Raw genomic sequence first — 16,548 nt, forward strand, 5'->3', positions numbered from 1 at the left:
TTAAAAATACAATTTACAAGCCTTCTTTTAGAAAGTACATTTTATGCATGCAACCATGCACGTCATATTCAATTTTATGCAATTAAAAAAATTTAATTAGCTATTTTTCATTTCTCCTAGATTTGCATGCATTTGGATTACGTCATTTTAAATTTTTGAACCTTACAGATGCTCACCTATGAAGTAACACTCATCTATTGGATATAATAAAATATATCACAATTGTATATCTAATAGGTAAACATCATCTCATTGGTGTGCATAGAAATTAACATGATTGGTGAGCATCATTACAAAAATATGTATATATATACAGTCTTGATATGTTGCACATCTATCGTGCACATTTATGTGAGCACTGATAAACTATTGGATGTATATTTTTGTCATGTTGCATTATATTCAATATGTGAATATTACCTCATCGATGCTCATATAAATATACACGATAAATGTACAGTATACAAAAACTATATAATTAATGACATTTAGGTAATGGATATATAAATAATATATATTTTTCATGCGGGGCTTGAGCCGATAAAAGCCCTTTATTTAGCCCAAAGACCCCGTGCCCTCGAAGTTGAATCATCTCTCTCCATTAACAACGATTCTATCTATTCTTGATTCCCATGTGCGCATTTCTGTTTCTAAATTCTTCCATCAAATGAGTCTCTCTGTAGCTTCAATTATTCGCTGCTGCTTATGGACGATAACCATAGAAGCACCTCCAAGGTACCCAATTTTGATTATGCTCTTGCTAAGTTTTTTGCGCAATCTTGATTGATTACTTTCTCATGAAATTCTATTGTTTTGTTTGACCGAAATGAATTCTTTAAGATTGTAATCCTTGTTGTTGTTTGTGTTGAGCTCCGGTATTATTTCTCGTCTGGTGCTTGCTAGTAATATTTGCATATTTCTCCTTTTTTCTGTTTCACGTATTAGCTTACCATCTTATTCCTGATATTCTTGTAATTGATTGTTGGGAGTAGTTTACACAAATCACAGTGATAACAAAAGTTGAAATTGAAGCAGGAAAAACCCGGGACGGCCTTGGCAAATATGTGATTTGGAATTTTTGGTATATGTGAGCAGCATTTTTCTTGAAACAGATTTACATTAATTTACCACACGGTTGCTATGGAAATCGAATAGATGTGTATGTATTAAGATACAAAGGTAAAAAGTTAAAAGTTAAAACCAACAGCAATTAAGCACCACTAGTAACTCTGGGCAAACAAATTTTGTACCCGAAGCTTATCGGCTTAGCTCAAATTTTAACAGAATAGAGAGAGTAAAGTTGTGAAATCCAAAGAATTTGAGAGTATTTATATGAATTATGGAAAGATACTTCATATTCAGAGGCTTGATTCCCAAGCTAACGGCTTACTACTTCTATAGAATGCATATCCACTGGTACCAAACATAAACTGACCACTTCTCCATCACCATTATTGTGTCAGAAATAAGGGGAAGATAGAAAGGTTTCACCTTTGAGTTTTAAAGTAAATTCAGAAATAGAACTGAGCAAGCTAAATTAGGCTGTTGATTTATTCTTTAATTCAATTTAAATCCTCTCCGCAGTAGCTAATTTGAATTATTAACTGCTTATCATTAGTCTTCTTCTGTAACTTGACAATGTGGCTAAGAGGATATTGTTTTGATTTCTCGGTGTTTTAGGATTACTACAAGGTCTTAGAAGTAGACTATGATGCAACTGATGAGGCGATCAAATTGAATTATCGGAAGCTGGCATTGGTTGGCATTTTATCTCTCTGAACCATCCGAGCGAAGGGGCCTGAAGGATATTTTCTGGAATTTTCCTGATCTTTTCTTATTGTTCTGCAGAAATGGCATCCTGACAAACACAAGGGAGACTGTGCTGTTACTGAAAAATTTCAAGAGATCAATGAAGCTTACACCGGTGATTTGTTTATGCTAGCATATGAATTATTTGGTCTTACTTTTGCAAGTCGCGGTTCTTAATCGATTGCAGAAAATGTTTCCATTTGACAAATTATTTTAACCTGATATGAAAATCAATTGATTAAGTAATTGAATTAGGGTAAAAGCAGCTTTGTGGCCTTCTTCTTTTAAGGTTTTTTTTTTTAAAAAAAAGTTGTAAAAGAACACCGGTTTCTCCATTTTATTGTTGGCGGATTCAAAGCACTGACCAGATTGGCAGAATATGCTTGGATTCCGCCGATCCGGTCGGCAGCGACATTTTGCTTTTTTTTTTTTTAACTTTTGGTTTGATGGTTCAGTGGAAGTGGCTGAACCAAATTGGCCAAAATCTGCCAGCCTGATCGACAGATTTTGGCTGGTTTAAAATTTTAGTTATTTTTTTTATAATTTTTCGGCAGCAATTATTGATTGACTTGGAAAATTTTCCTCGGTTGCCATAATTTTATTAAAATAATAATAAAAAAAATTCTATTGGTTAAAATACCCACAGTTTCCATCTATAAATACCACATGCTTCATACTCGAAGTTCTCACCAGTGTAGGGGAAAGAATTTCAGGTAGAGGTGTTCGAGGATAGGGTATTTAGATATGTAAGGTATGTGGGGAAGTGAAGTTAAATGGGAATGTTTTGATGGAGAAACTGGGATGGAATTGAGAAATAAATTGTAATATAGAGATTGACAAGATTTAGGAAAAACGGAATGAAGTTGAAATTTAAATGGAAGAAGAGAGTTTTTTAGGTGTGACAATTTTGCGATTGAGGATTGAGGATTGAGGTATGAGTCATTATAGATGGAAGTAGGGTGCATTATAATTAAAAAATATTTTAAAAATTAATAATATTTTACCTCTTCGGCAAAAATATAAAAACCGGCTTGAATTCACTGATCGGGTCACGGATTCTGGCCAATTTGGGTTGGAACTGGACTATAATTTTTAATAAAAATAGAATAAACTTTTGATTAGTCGGCTGAGTCAAAGCATATTCCACTGACTGGAAATGGTAAAACCAATGGTTTTGCCCTTTGCCATATGGGCAATCTTTTACAGCGTTTAATAAAAAGTACCTCACTTTCTTTTATAGGAAACTCAGCAAGTGCTGAGTTCTGTTATGAACTCAACTTCAAAATCAAATAAAACAAAAAGAATTTATCGGGCAGGAAGTAAGACTCAGCTTTTAGCATCATTTATTTTTTAAGAAGACGAGGGTCGTCTAGTTTTTAATTGTACTACCGACACCATTACCTGGTTCTTTGTTTATTTATTTAGACAAGAGGTACAGTTGGGTTTGCCTTCCGAGTGCTTCTTTTATGATCAGGATCTTAAAGCAATAATCAAGATCCAAAAAATAACTTGTGGAGAACTCGTTAGTATGCAATTCAAATCTATGGATTTTGACATGCCGCGCATTGCAAGAACCAGTAATTGTCATCATAGGACTGTTTTATGTCTCAAACTATATTCCTATGATTATGATTATGCCGTGCGTAACATTTTTTCCGCACATTTGCAGTATTGAGTGATCCTGATAAACGACTAGAGTACGATCTAAATGGAGATTATGAGATTGAAAAATATACTTTACGGGTTAGTGTTGCTCGTGTGATAGTTTTATTTATCCTGAATATTTTGGCTTCCTTTGAGAGCTTCTTGTTTAATCACTGGAAGCTCAACTTTTTGAATACACTGGACTTTGATACTTGCTTGTTGATGATCTGGGTTTTACCTTTGTTACAGGAGTACTTGTCGAGATTTAAAGGCATGATACTTACCTGTAATGGGCTTGGCATTAGTCACACATCAATTTGGTATGCCTGCTACTGTCTCTGTTGCAAGAGTTGTTTGATTAACTTTTGAAATAGAGTGCCTACATCATTGTCATATGTTGATGCTTCCAACAGTGGTGGGGTATTGGTGCATGTGACATCGTGAAAAAAGGATTGCTTTAACAGTTATGGGGTAAATGCAACTGAAAATGAGATGAGGAGAAGCTATGTTCTAACTTTTATCCATGGACTTGGAAATTTGAATCTAAGAATTGCTTTCCACTTGAGGAATTAATTTTATCATAGACCTATGGATCCAAGGTAAAAACATGCCAAACTGTAGAGCTAAAACTGACAAGCAGGTCACTGTGTTGACAACTATAATATAAACTCGCAGCTTTGGATGTAGATAAGCAACGCTAAACAGGGTATTGGCGTTTAATCTTTGGTGGTTCTTATTAGGGTGAAGCTATCAAACTGAAACAAAGGATGAAATTTAGGTGAACTCAGGGACTCCTGTTAAGCTATAGATTTCACACTTCCAACTATATGCATGCTGTTTAATGAACTGAAATTGATATGCTTGAACAGATCACACATCTTTGTAAGTGAGGAAGGACGTGAAATGTAAATGTTGTCAATGTTGCTTATTTAACCAGTCATTCGTGGAATCAAAGGAAGATCATAACCAAAACAATCATGGTATACCTTCCCTTTTTCGATTTAGAACATTCTGCTATGAACAATAGATTGAACCAGTCCACAAAACTTCATGCCAGTTGTGCAGTTTGCGAGTCCTTGTTCTGTTTTACCATGTGATGTGCAACAAATATTAATAATTATAAAGTCCAAATTGTAAGACTGGTCTCACATGATGACGGGATTTGGCTCATTTTTCTTCTTGGTGATGCACGGTATCTCATATAATTCTATACTTCACAATTTTCACATGAATTCATCACGTTCATCTTCAATATTACATGTTTCTTAGCGTGTTTAATTGCATTGCCTCTGCAGGTCACAACCACTGATGGAACTCAATGATTTCAAAGAAAAATAAGGTTCCGAGTCGTGTCATTTTATTTCTCGGCCTGTCTCCTCATTATTTTGCCAGATCAACACTCGGATCAGTTGGTCTACGTATCATATAATTTCTTGCAAGATGTAACATAGAACATAATGTATAACATTAGTTGTAGTTCAAAATGAGGGGAAATTTGTAAAATAACATTGGTGGACTATTTTTTTCAAAAAATACCTCTTCAATTTTTTTTTTAAGAAATCGACCTCCTCTAAGTGTTGGTCAACTATTTTTTTTAAGAAAATTACGTCTTCAAAATTTTTTTTGGAAGAAAATGACCACTTGAGAAGGTTAATTTTGAAAAAAAAAAAAATAGTTTACCAACGTTAAAAAAAATACTCCTTCAAAATGACATGTTGATGTAATATTATGCTTTAGACAAAAACTTGTGTGAGACGGACTTGAGAAGTTTAATTTTGAAAAAAAAAAGTAGTTTACCAACGTTAAAAAAAATAATCCTTCAAAATGACCTGTTGATGTAATATTATGCTTTATTCAAAAACTTGTGTGAGACGGTCTCACAGGTCGTATTTTGTGAGACGAATTTCTTATTTTGGTTTTCATGAAAAAATATTATTTTTTATGCTAAGATTATTACTTTTTATTGTGAATATCGGTAGAATTAATTCGTCTCACAGATAAAATTCGTGAGATCGTCTCACAAGAGATTTACTGTATTATTTATTGTATGCTCTTATTGGTAACTAACTTAATTTCTTTTCAGATATACAGGCATTGTATGGTACAAAATATCGTTCATCTAACATTTGGTTCTTGATATTTCATATCCTATAAAATCAAAATCCCTCAGAGAACAAATGTTTTACAATTAAAAATATTCTTTAACAGCTTTCATGGCATCATCCCGCACGGAAATATGTAAGAAAACATATCATGTAACGTTCGAAAATCAGTTCACGTAGATCACATATAAGAAAATTATTAAATTGTTAAAATATTTTAATTAAATGATTTTGGACATATGAATGATATATTTTGAGTGACTAAATGATTAATTATGTAATTTTGCTCGATTGCATAATTTAAAAATTTTCAGGCGAATATCGGTTGTTGGTTGGGGACGGAAGACCGGAGACGACTAAGGTGTTAAAAATTAAAAACTAAATTTTTATTTTTAATTAATAAAATATTTATTTTAAATATTTTAAAAATTATTGTATTTTTAAGGTCAAGTTTAAATTATTTAATAAGAGCAAGGGATTTTATGTATTTATAAAGAATTTTTGAAAATAGATATTTTTAAATATTTTAATTTGAAGCTTGATGATTTTATTAATGTTAATGTGCCTAATTAATTATTTTAAAACTATGGTTAATTAAGCATGTTAATTAAGTTTTTAAGATATTTTTTTAAATCTTTTTTAAAAAAGTCTCACTCACACACACATCGAAACACACTCACACACAAATCACCTAAATTTTCCATGGACCGAAACAAGGGAAGGGAAAAAAAAACGGCCGAAACTTTGAGGCTTGTCAAGGGGTAAGATTTCGAATTTTTTTCTCCTTCGTTCTTCGACTTTTTTCCTCGTTTTTTCTTTCAACAACGATCAATCAACTCCCTTGCATCCCAAGGTAGGTTTTTTGTGGGGTTTTGACAAGAAAAAATTAGAAATCGTTCTCCGTCGTCACCGACTTCTACCACTTCGGTATTCGTATTTCGAGCGTTTTAAAGGCAAATGTACATTTCTAAACTTTCTTTCTGCACCATTTAAACCATATTATTTGTGTTTAATCATGTTTGCATGAAAAATACGAAACCCTCTTTTTATTTTAGTTTTTATGACTTGTACAAGTTAAAACTTGAATTTTCATGCTTTCAAACTCTTGATTATGATGCACAAAGGAGCTGCCATCATAGGGTTATGGGAAGTAATGAATTTTAGTATGTTGAAGGGTGATTAAGGGCCACGGTTAAGGACTATACATGTAAGACAAGATGTTGAACGAAAATGGGGATCAAACAGGGCTAGGGTTAGCGTTTCTGGTCCTAGGTGAGGGAGACTGCTAGCTGCTATTTGAGATGTGTTCAAGGGTCCTAAGGGACTCTATTCATGGTCCTACATGGGCAATGCAAGGGCTGGAAAGAGAGGATAAAGGTTACACATCGTTTTGGGTTGTTTAAGGCATGTAGGGGCGCGGATTAGGGCTGGGGGTTCTAGGCTCTTTATGCTTGGTCCAGCAAGGTCTCTAGGGTTCAATCATGGTCTAGGATGGTTAGCTAGGGGCTGGTTGGGTCGGCCATGGGTTAGGGTCAAAGGGATTGAAGGTTTGTGCAAGCTAGGGTTTTCGAAAATGAGCAAAATTTTCCAACATAATTCTAGGCTTGTTTAACGGTTTTAATTAACTTGGTTTGGGATGAAAAAAGGTTAGTAAGGTGTTAATAAGCTATGATTAAAGTTTTGTAAAGTTTGGTTACTTTTTTAGTCGATACTGGTTAAAACCGGTACATATAGTTGTTTTAAAAAGAACTAGAAAATTAGTTGAGGAGCTTAATTTTACGTCTATGAAATGTTTATGGGCGTATTTTAAGGTGTCATGTTAAGTTTAGGGATGAAAAGTTTATGTTTAAAATTTGAGAAGAAAATATTAAGCTTTAAACTTATTCGGGTTAAAAATGCTTAATGGTTTATTCATTAAGTTATTAAATCTAAATGCTCGGGTTTACATCTAAGAAAAATATTAGAAATCAAATTTAAGCTTATATGATACTGGGATAGGCTCGAGTCAATAAAGGTAAGAGAAAGTCAAAATCGGGAATTTTGGAGTTTGAGATAAAATGGTCATTTTGCGTCCCAGGTAGTACGAAAGGCTTGGCAGTGTCCCGAAAAATCATAATGCATGCTGAAAGATATTTTAAAATGTTTATGATGAAAATTTGAAAATTTATGCTATATGCTAAAGTTGTACGATTTTTCCTGGAAAAATGCTATTTTACGAATTTTGAAGGACACGATATTTTATAAATAAAAAGGAAAAAATATTTTGAAACATGTGAATTGACTATGAAAAATATGATATGATATGATTGGGAATATCGTGAGGGAGAAGGCCCAGAGGGAGCCTGTTTACGGAAGAAGTCTCAGAGAGAACCTGACGATTGTATTTTCACTTACGATGAGGCCTAGTGCATATCCCCATGCGCAATGGTGAGCTAAGACTGATCAGTCGATCACATGATGATACAATTATAGCTAGTCACTTTAAAGGATCAAACTTCACTCAAAAAGATATAAATGATGAAAAGCTTTACGATTTAATAATTTATGATTTATTTATGCTTACAAATTTATGATAGCTATTATTAATAGAAGTATGATTTTATCCATGTGTATGTATATGTAGTATTTGTTATTCATGGTTAGAACGTGCTGAATCATTAGACTCATTTGTTTTGGATGGTTGCAGGTGAGGATGAGATTGAGGGAGGCGCTGATGCTTGAGCGAATTGAGTCCGACAGTACACTCCCGAAGGATATTTATTTCCGCACATATTAGTATTTAAAGTTTTACGAAAAGATTTTGAGGATTTTCTATTTAGATATTTATGCTTTATTTAGAAGTTCAATTTTGAATTATTTTAAAATGTTGAAGTATGATTTTGGTGGTTAACGATTTATGGATTTTTATGTAATTAAGGTTTTTAAATGTTGAGTCAATTTGGTATGAATGTTTCAAATTTTATATAAAAAAAATAATAGGATTTTAAAATTAAAAAATAGTGGACGTTTCATATCAAAACCCGAGTTTTGAAGAAATAATATTGTAGACAAAATTAGGATTATATTATTCTGTAATTGCAATTACAGACGAGCATAATGTTTCTGATGAACAGCGTGGGAAAATTGCTTCCTTCATTCAGAAAGAGACGAATTTGATCCAAGAAGGTAAGTGTTTGCAGCATATTTCTAGGCTTAAGGTATCTATTGGATCATTTTATGTTCGCAATCTTGTTTGATTTTGATGTTAAAAAAACTTGTTATTTTGTTACTAATGAACTTACATAAGTGTGCAGTTAGCTGAACGTAACTGAAGCTACCGAAGAATGCAAACTGAAAGTACCAACTAATTAATCGAATTGAACAAGTTCAACTGCTGAATCGTAAACCAGTTCAACTGATTGTCCAGCTGATAGGTGGTTCAGCAGAAGACCTTCAAAAGCCTGGTTAGCTGATGAAGTGTTCAACTGATGAAGAGCTCAGCTGACCAGTTCATTTGAAAGAGTGAAATCAGTTCAACTGACGAGTCAACTGATTTCACCAGCCCAACTGAAGATCAGTTCAGATGACCAGTTCAGAGCATCAGTTAGAACCAATCAGTTGCAGAACACGACAAGATTATTCAATGGAATACAGTTGTATACAAAGGTACAAAAGCTATTGTCCAGTCAAAGGACAATATTGGACGTTGCATCAATGTTTAAAGCCAAAACGTTTGAGAATGACTATCGGAAAATACAGACATATTTCAAGGAACATATTCAAAATGCAACGGATAAAATAATTGAGTCTCATTGTACAATCAATCTTTGCGCCTATAAATAGAAGATGATGATTAGTGAAAAATATACATGTAACAGAACAACAAGAGTGTGTGAAGAAGAAGGGCACGCTAAAAGCCCTATCAGCTTACAAGAAGTAATCAACCCAGTTGTAAGGGAACACTTCAACGTGTTATCAGCTTAGTATAGAAGCTCTTTTCCCTCAGTGTGTGAGAACACCTTCCTGGTGTATTCATTGTTCAGTTCTCACACACTCACACACTATTACTCACATATATCAGAGAGTAGAGCTTAAAAGATCAGTTGAGTGAGTCTTGCACAAAGACGTAAAACTTGTGTATGTAGTCTTTGACAAACAGACGTAAAACAAGTGTTGGCTGGAAGGTGCTGCCTTGAGTCTAGGCTAGGAGTTCAGTTAGGCACTAGGGTAAGTCCTAATTTGAGTGGGTTTGTACAAGGTGTTGTATAAATCAAAGTCTTCTAGTATATCTTACCCGAGGAGGTAGAAGGGGTGACGTATGAGCAGTTGAAGTCTCCGAACATCCATAAACATATCTTATGTTATTTCTTTTTAACTGCCTGTTTTTGTTCTTAACTGATTTGATCAGTTCAGCTGATATCAATTCAGTTCTATCCATAACTATACTGATATAAGCCAAAACTGATCCCATGTAATTTTCAGTTATTCAGTTCCACAAGTTATAAAACCGATTAGTTTTCTTAAAGAATGATTATGTTAAGACTTATTTAATTGTGGTGATGAGAGTCAAAACTAGTGGGTCTTAATAAATAAAACAAGAAGACTATATATAAACAGAAGCTATCGTATCTCCTTAACAAAGAAGTACTCTTCGAGTACTTATCATCTTAGAAAAATCAGAAGCAGAACTTAGTTTAAGCAGAAGTAACTTAACGTTTTTTACTTGATCGTTACTATCTTAAATGTTACTGTTACTTTACCTAGTACAAGTATTAATTGCACCATTAATGCAGTACGAATTTATTTAATATGCCTTACCAGTTTTGGTGTAAAGCGAAGACTGATTATTCTGAAAACTTTCTGCAGGAACCTTTTTAGGTAATAAAGCTGATTCTATCAAGAGTCAAAAGAAGCCGTTTTGTTTACGTTGGATTCAAGCTTTCTATATATAAGAAGATCAATTCTTTATAAAAACAGAGTTTATTATCTTTATCAACAAAATGATTATTCCAACATAAGTTTGAGTTATCATCAATTACTACTCATCTTCAAAACTCAACATACAGAAAAGCAGCACACGCTTTATCATCAATATTCGATCTTCTGAGATCATTTTGTGCTGTTGTTGTTTCATAAACCTCTTTAAGCTAAACATCTTACTATATCATTGAGAAAGAGTTTGCAAACTGGAAAAGAGTCTTTTTCAGAACTTTGTTCTATTCGTTTTTATGGAGTTGTGTAACTAAGAATTTTAGTAGGCTAAGGGTAAGCCCTACTGAAGTGGATGTATACAGGTGTTGTACTGTAAAATCCAAAGTCTTTTAGTGATACATTCTGGAAACAGATAAGGGGAGACGTAGAAGATTTTATCTTCGAACTTCCAGAAACAACCACTGTTCTACTGTCTACTGTTTTATTATTTCTCATCGTACTCCATTGGATCGTTTCCGCACTTATTGTGATCCGCTGGACTTACATTCGAACAAGACCAGCTATAATCTCTAACAGGATTCTAGCACCCTTTGCAAAATCATTAAACAAAGGAAAGAGTTTATTCACCCCCTCTAAACTCCTTATCGATCCCCAACAAGTGGTATCAGAGCATATTTTTCTTGTTCTAAATATTTACAACAGATATGGCACATTTCAGAAAAGTTCCTATGTTTTCAAAAGAAGACTTCGATGACTGGAAGATCCGCATGCAAGCTCATCTTGCAGCTCAGGACGATGAAATGTGGTTTGTCATCACAGATGGTCCCCTAAAAATTTTGAAGTCAAATACTGCTATTGCTGTTACTGAGGGGGCACCACAAATGGTTGAGAAGAACAAAAGTAAATGGACTGGTGAGAACAAAAAGAAAGCCAATCTAGACAATGTTGCGAAGGACATTCTCTACAAAAACACTTGATAAGAACACCTTCAGCAAGATCAAGATGTGTTCTACTGCAAAAGAGATTTGGGAAAAACTAATCCAAATCTGTGAAGGAAATGAACAGACAAAGGAGAATAAGTTGTCTGTAGCAATGTAGAAATTTGAAAATCTGAAAATGAAAGCTGAAGAAACTCTGAGCGAGTTTGATGAACGTTTCAGCAGCCTGGTTAATGAGTTAGCAGCTCTGGGTAAAGAATATGGCAACAGAGAAATAACACTCAAAGTTATGAGAGTTTTATCCAGAGAATGAGACGTAAAAACTATGGCTATGAGAGTATCTAATGATCTGAACAAGTTAGAACTGCACGACTTGTTTGCAGACTTAAAAGCCTGTGAGTTTGAACTCGAAGTGAGAAGTGGAGAAGAGCCCTCATCATTTCATCGCTGATTGCCCTAAGCCAAAGAAGGAAGATCAAAAGAAAAAGGAATACATGAGGAATGACAAGAAATCCAGAAGATATCGCAAAGCAATGATTGCAGAAGAAAGCAAATCAAAATGGGCGGATTCTAGTTCCGAATCTTTTGACTCAAAAAGTCATTCCACTGATAGCGATGCAGAAGAGATCAAATGTCTCATGGCATACACTGAATCAACCTCAACATCTAGAGAGGTATTTGACTTTGACTCTAATGAATTTACACGAACTGATTTGGTTAAAGCACTGCATGACATGATGGAAGAGTACTCGAGACTTTCTCAGTCATTCGAGGAAGTTAAGATTGAAAATCAAAACTTAAAGGATCAAGTCAGTAAGTTCACTTGCTTGCAAGAGAATAGCTGTAATGATTTAAAAGTTGAGATGACTAAATTAAGAACTGAGAATGATAGGATGAATATAGATTACGAGACGATGAAGTCTGAGAATCAAAAACTATATATTCTGGTAAATGCATGGAACAAGTCTTCTGTTTCACTAGAGAAGATGCAAGAATTGCAGAAGCAATCTGAAGATAGGAGTGGTCTCGGGTTCAGCAATAGTGAAAGTGTAGAACCCGTAAATCAGTAGACGTATAAGCCATGCATAATTCTAGATTTTTAAATTTAATTGACTTCATTGCATGATTATTTTAAATGCATTTATTTGAAGTTAATTATTCATTATTTCAGTTCAGTATTTTGATTTTTTTTTAGCATTTCAGTATTTTCAGTGAGGCCGGACCGGAGTTGGAGTTTTGAGATAGAATTTAAGATTTGAGAAATATTTCCAGAAGTTAATTTAGCTAGTAACTAAGTTCATTTAAGTTAGAAAGGAAGGTTTGAAGATTTAATTTAATTATTTGAGGTGATTAAGAAATGAACTCATTTAAGTTATTAAATTAAGGGGTTAGCTCACTAAATTATTTAAAGGATTAGTAAGGCTTTCAAGGATTATTAGTTGACTAGATAATCAACATTTCCCTTTATTTTATCATGCATTTTTCGGCCACCCTTAGTGCTAGAAGATTCATTTTCCAACTCACCAACTTTGACCAATTCTTTGCATGTAATTAGTAGGATAATTCTAGGATTTTTGGGAGCACAATTTAATTAAATAAATGGACATATCCTAGTCTAGAATCAAGCTAAATTTCGGCCACCACCTCCTAGAAGCATCCACCAACTCATTTGATATCAATTCAAAATTCAAATTCAAAAGGGGAGTGGACTTGGTCTTGATATGATCCTATTTTTGTGCACCCTTCTCCTCACCTTCATAACCATCACTCCCCCCTCCACTTCCACCGAAAATAAGACCCCTTTTCAGTAGAAAAAAACGTGAATAACAGCTAGGGAGAAAGGGAGAAAATCGAGAGCCAAGAAAGGTAGAGAAGCAAGCCACTCCGTCTCCTCCGCGCCGTCTCGTCTCTTCTTTTCGTTTTCTTTCGAAACGAAACCAGGCATGTCTAGATTTCTTTCAAACCTCAATCAAGTCATATTATCATTTATTTTTCAGTACATGATCATGTTTTAGCAAGCAAAAACCGAGATACATGTCAAAATATTTTGGGAACACACATGCAGAATTTCGGCCCTTTCATGACAAGCTTCACGTTTTTCTGAGTTTTGTGGTTTCAGGTGATTGGTTCGATTCCAGGCTCCCAAGGCGGCTTGTATACATGTAGTAGGATGCATTAGGACCATGTTGGTCCATTCAAACCAGCCCCATGCTTGCTGGAAATTCAGAATGACAGCAAGTCCCTTAGGTGCAGAAAAATGTGGTTCGAAAATTCAGTTTCTTGTCAAGGGGTTGGATCTGATCTTGGCTGCCCCAAGGGCCTATAGCCATGGTTGGATCACTTCCCTAGCATGTCTAAGACGTGACTAAGTCGCCCTTTTGGTGGCTTGGTCCATGGCTCATCGGTTTTTAAATAATCAACAAGAACAGCCCCTTTCCCCATTCGGCCCTTCCATTTTCAGCATATGGTTCGTTTCTTTTGTGGCTTGGTGTGGATCTTGGTTGGCCTATGGCCCTTAGCCACGGTTCATATCATGCTCCTAGATGTCTAGATCGTGCCATGGTCAATCAAATGGCCACTGGAACGACGCAAGACATCGATCATAGCATAAACACTACACACGCATACACGTTGCTCTCGGTTGGACCCTTCGGTTAAGATTTGGTGTGATGCGGATTGTGGCTGGCCTAGGGCCCTTAGCCATGGTTCAAATCATTCCTTGGGATGTTGGTAAGAGTCTCTGGTCGGTGGTTCACGCCCCTAATGGCCGATAGTCTCGAAACCAATGCAAGTCTTGTAGTGCGCAGCTGCTGTATTTTTGACAGCAAGTATGCTGCTGTTCAGAAGCGTCGTTTGAGTTCTTGGTTGGCTTTTAGCCCATGGCCTTGGACTGGACAGTGCCTCATTGAGTTAGGAAGGTCATGTTTTCGACCGTTTGTCATTTGGATCATTTTTGAGGTCGTACGAGAATTTACGGTGCAATGTGCCAAATTGACTCTCGAAAGAGCGTTTCGTGTTTTGGCCTCCATTCCACCTAGATTTCGACCCTACCATTTTAGGAACATTATTTTATGATTTTTCAGCGTATTTTAATCATGACTATATGTCGGTTCAGTGTCGGTTCAGGTTGGCTCGGAGTCATGATTAAATGCGAAGTCATTAGGCGTCATAGTCGCATCTTTTGAACGTAAATTGCATAGTTGGTTAAGTTTAAGCTATTGCATATTTTTCATGGCACAGTTAGGTTGCAGCGAGCCTGGGAACGATCCAATCCAATCCAGTTGGTAAAATTACAGGAATTTTCATTATGCCAGTTAATTATTTTACGTGCATTAAACAGAAAATGATTATTTTTGAGATTTATGCGATATGGCTTGTGGTTCATTCACTATGTGGGAGTGTTATTTTTATACGGTCGCCAGTGACCGATCAGTTCAGTATGGTACCACCCGGTCGCCAGTGACCGGCCAGCTCAGTTCAGTTTCAGCCTCCCCGGTAGCCAGTTACCGATCAGTTCAGCTTAGTGCAGTGGCCACAGGCGTAAAACATAATCTCAACAGAAAATTTTATCAGTTATTTCAGTACAGGCTCCAAGGAGCAAATATTTTTACAGTGATTTTCCAGTTCAGTTATGCACGTATTATAATTGCTCAGTACAGATTATTTTCAGTATGCCTCAGGACATGATATTTTATCACATGCATATTTTAAATTCAGATTTTTACTCGTTACCTGCGATTTATGCATGCTGAGTCTTTAGGCTCACTAGACTTGATTGTTGTAGGTACTGATGAGGCCAGGGCCGAGGGCGGGGACCAGTGAGCCAGCTTGGGTCGGCAGTAGTGGCACCCGAGGACCTCAGAGCAGCAGTTGTTATTTTCTTCGCAAACAATTTTTATTAGTTGTTGGATATTTTTAAATCGTTGTTGTTGGCAAAACTTTGATTTTCTTCCGCTGCAATATTTTGAAATATTGGACTTGATTCACCAGTGATTTTATGAATGAGGCCATTTAAGTTCTTTTAAAAAGAAATTTTTTAATTTTCCGCAAATTTTCAAGCAAGTAGTTCGAGGGCATTCACAGTTGGTATCAGAGCGGTGGTTCTGTATAGGGTTTCACTACTACTGACCGCGAGAAGCTCACGAAGCCACGCCTTTGGTCTGTAAGTTTTTCAGTTCAGCATTTTGTTCAGCATTTCAGTTATAGCATGAATTATTTTGTCAGCATGCTTCCAGATTTTCGGTATTTCAGAGTTCATTTAAAATAAATTATGGAATTATGCATGTTAGTTACGTATGGGTTATGTTGGAACAGTATGCCCCCTAGACGCATTTTAGAGCGCAACAGAGAGGTGGAGCCTCGCCGAGAGGACAGAGAGGAGCATAGACCGGAGGGAGACCTACCACCTCCTCCACCGCCCCCACCGGACATGAGCGCCCAGATGTTAGCTGGGATGGCACAGTTCTTCGCACAGTTTGCGGGGGGCAATGCCGCAGCCGTAGCCGCAGCCGCAGCCAGGCCGACAGGGCCCGAGGCTGTGTATGAGCGATTCATGAAGATGCGCCCGAAGGAATTCTCTGGGGCATCTGACCCCATGGTTGCCGAGGGATGGATCAAATCCCTCGAGGTTATCTTCGATTTTATGGAGCTGGGAGATGCAGATCGAGTCCGATGTGCCACCTACTTGTTCACTGGAGACGCCCGCTTATGGTGGGAAGGAGCTTCGGTAGCCCTGACCTTGGCTACACTTTCTTGGACCCGCTTTACGGAGGTTTTCTACTCCAAGTATTTCGCTGAGGAGGTTCGCACCAGGCTGACCACCGAGTTCATGAGTCTGAGACAGGGGGATATGTCGGTTACGGAGTTTATCCGTAAGTTCGAGAGGGGCTGTCACTTTGTGCCCCTGATAGCGAATGATGCCAGAGCCAAGCTGATGCACTTCCTGGTGGGTTTACGGCCGATCTTGCGCCGGGATGTTAGGGTATCTGACCCTGCTACTTATGAGATTGCCGTCTCCAAGGCCTTAGCCGCAGAGCAGGATCTGCGGGATATCGAGAGGGATCGTCAGGGCAAGCGCCCAGTCCAGGCACCGCACCGCCCTCCTCCTCATCAGCATCAGCAGCAGAATAAGAGGCCTTTTCATG

General features: G+C 36.4%; 1 protein-coding gene across 1 annotated transcript; it reads left to right on the plus strand.

The window, feature by feature from the left end:
• The first annotated feature begins 542 nt into the window (after positions 1–542).
• Positions 543–4,959, plus strand: LOC142525428 (uncharacterized). The gene is made up of 6 exons (XM_075629720.1): positions 543–735; positions 1,681–1,758; positions 1,849–1,924; positions 3,479–3,552; positions 3,703–3,773; positions 4,749–4,959. The coding sequence occupies exons 1-6, from the start codon at positions 706–708 to the stop codon at positions 4,789–4,791; spliced, it is 372 nt and encodes a 123-aa protein (XP_075485835.1). The 5' UTR covers positions 543–705; the 3' UTR covers positions 4,792–4,959.
• Positions 4,960–16,548: the final 11,589 nt, after the last annotated feature.

Source organism: Primulina tabacum, chromosome 14 (genome assembly GCF_025594145.1).
Source record: "Primulina tabacum isolate GXHZ01 chromosome 14, ASM2559414v2, whole genome shotgun sequence".
Taxonomy (NCBI): Eukaryota; Viridiplantae; Streptophyta; class Magnoliopsida; order Lamiales; family Gesneriaceae; genus Primulina; species Primulina tabacum.

Coding starts and splice junctions, on each gene's coding strand:
- LOC142525428 (XM_075629720.1), top strand. CDS start 706: ATGGACGATAACCATAGAAGCACCTCCAAG. Junction 736..1,680: donor ACCATAGAAGCACCTCCAAG/GTACCCAATTTT, acceptor TCGGTGTTTTAG/GATTACTACAAGGTCTTAGA. Junction 1,759..1,848: donor ATTATCGGAAGCTGGCATTG/GTTGGCATTTTA, acceptor ATTGTTCTGCAG/AAATGGCATCCTGACAAACA.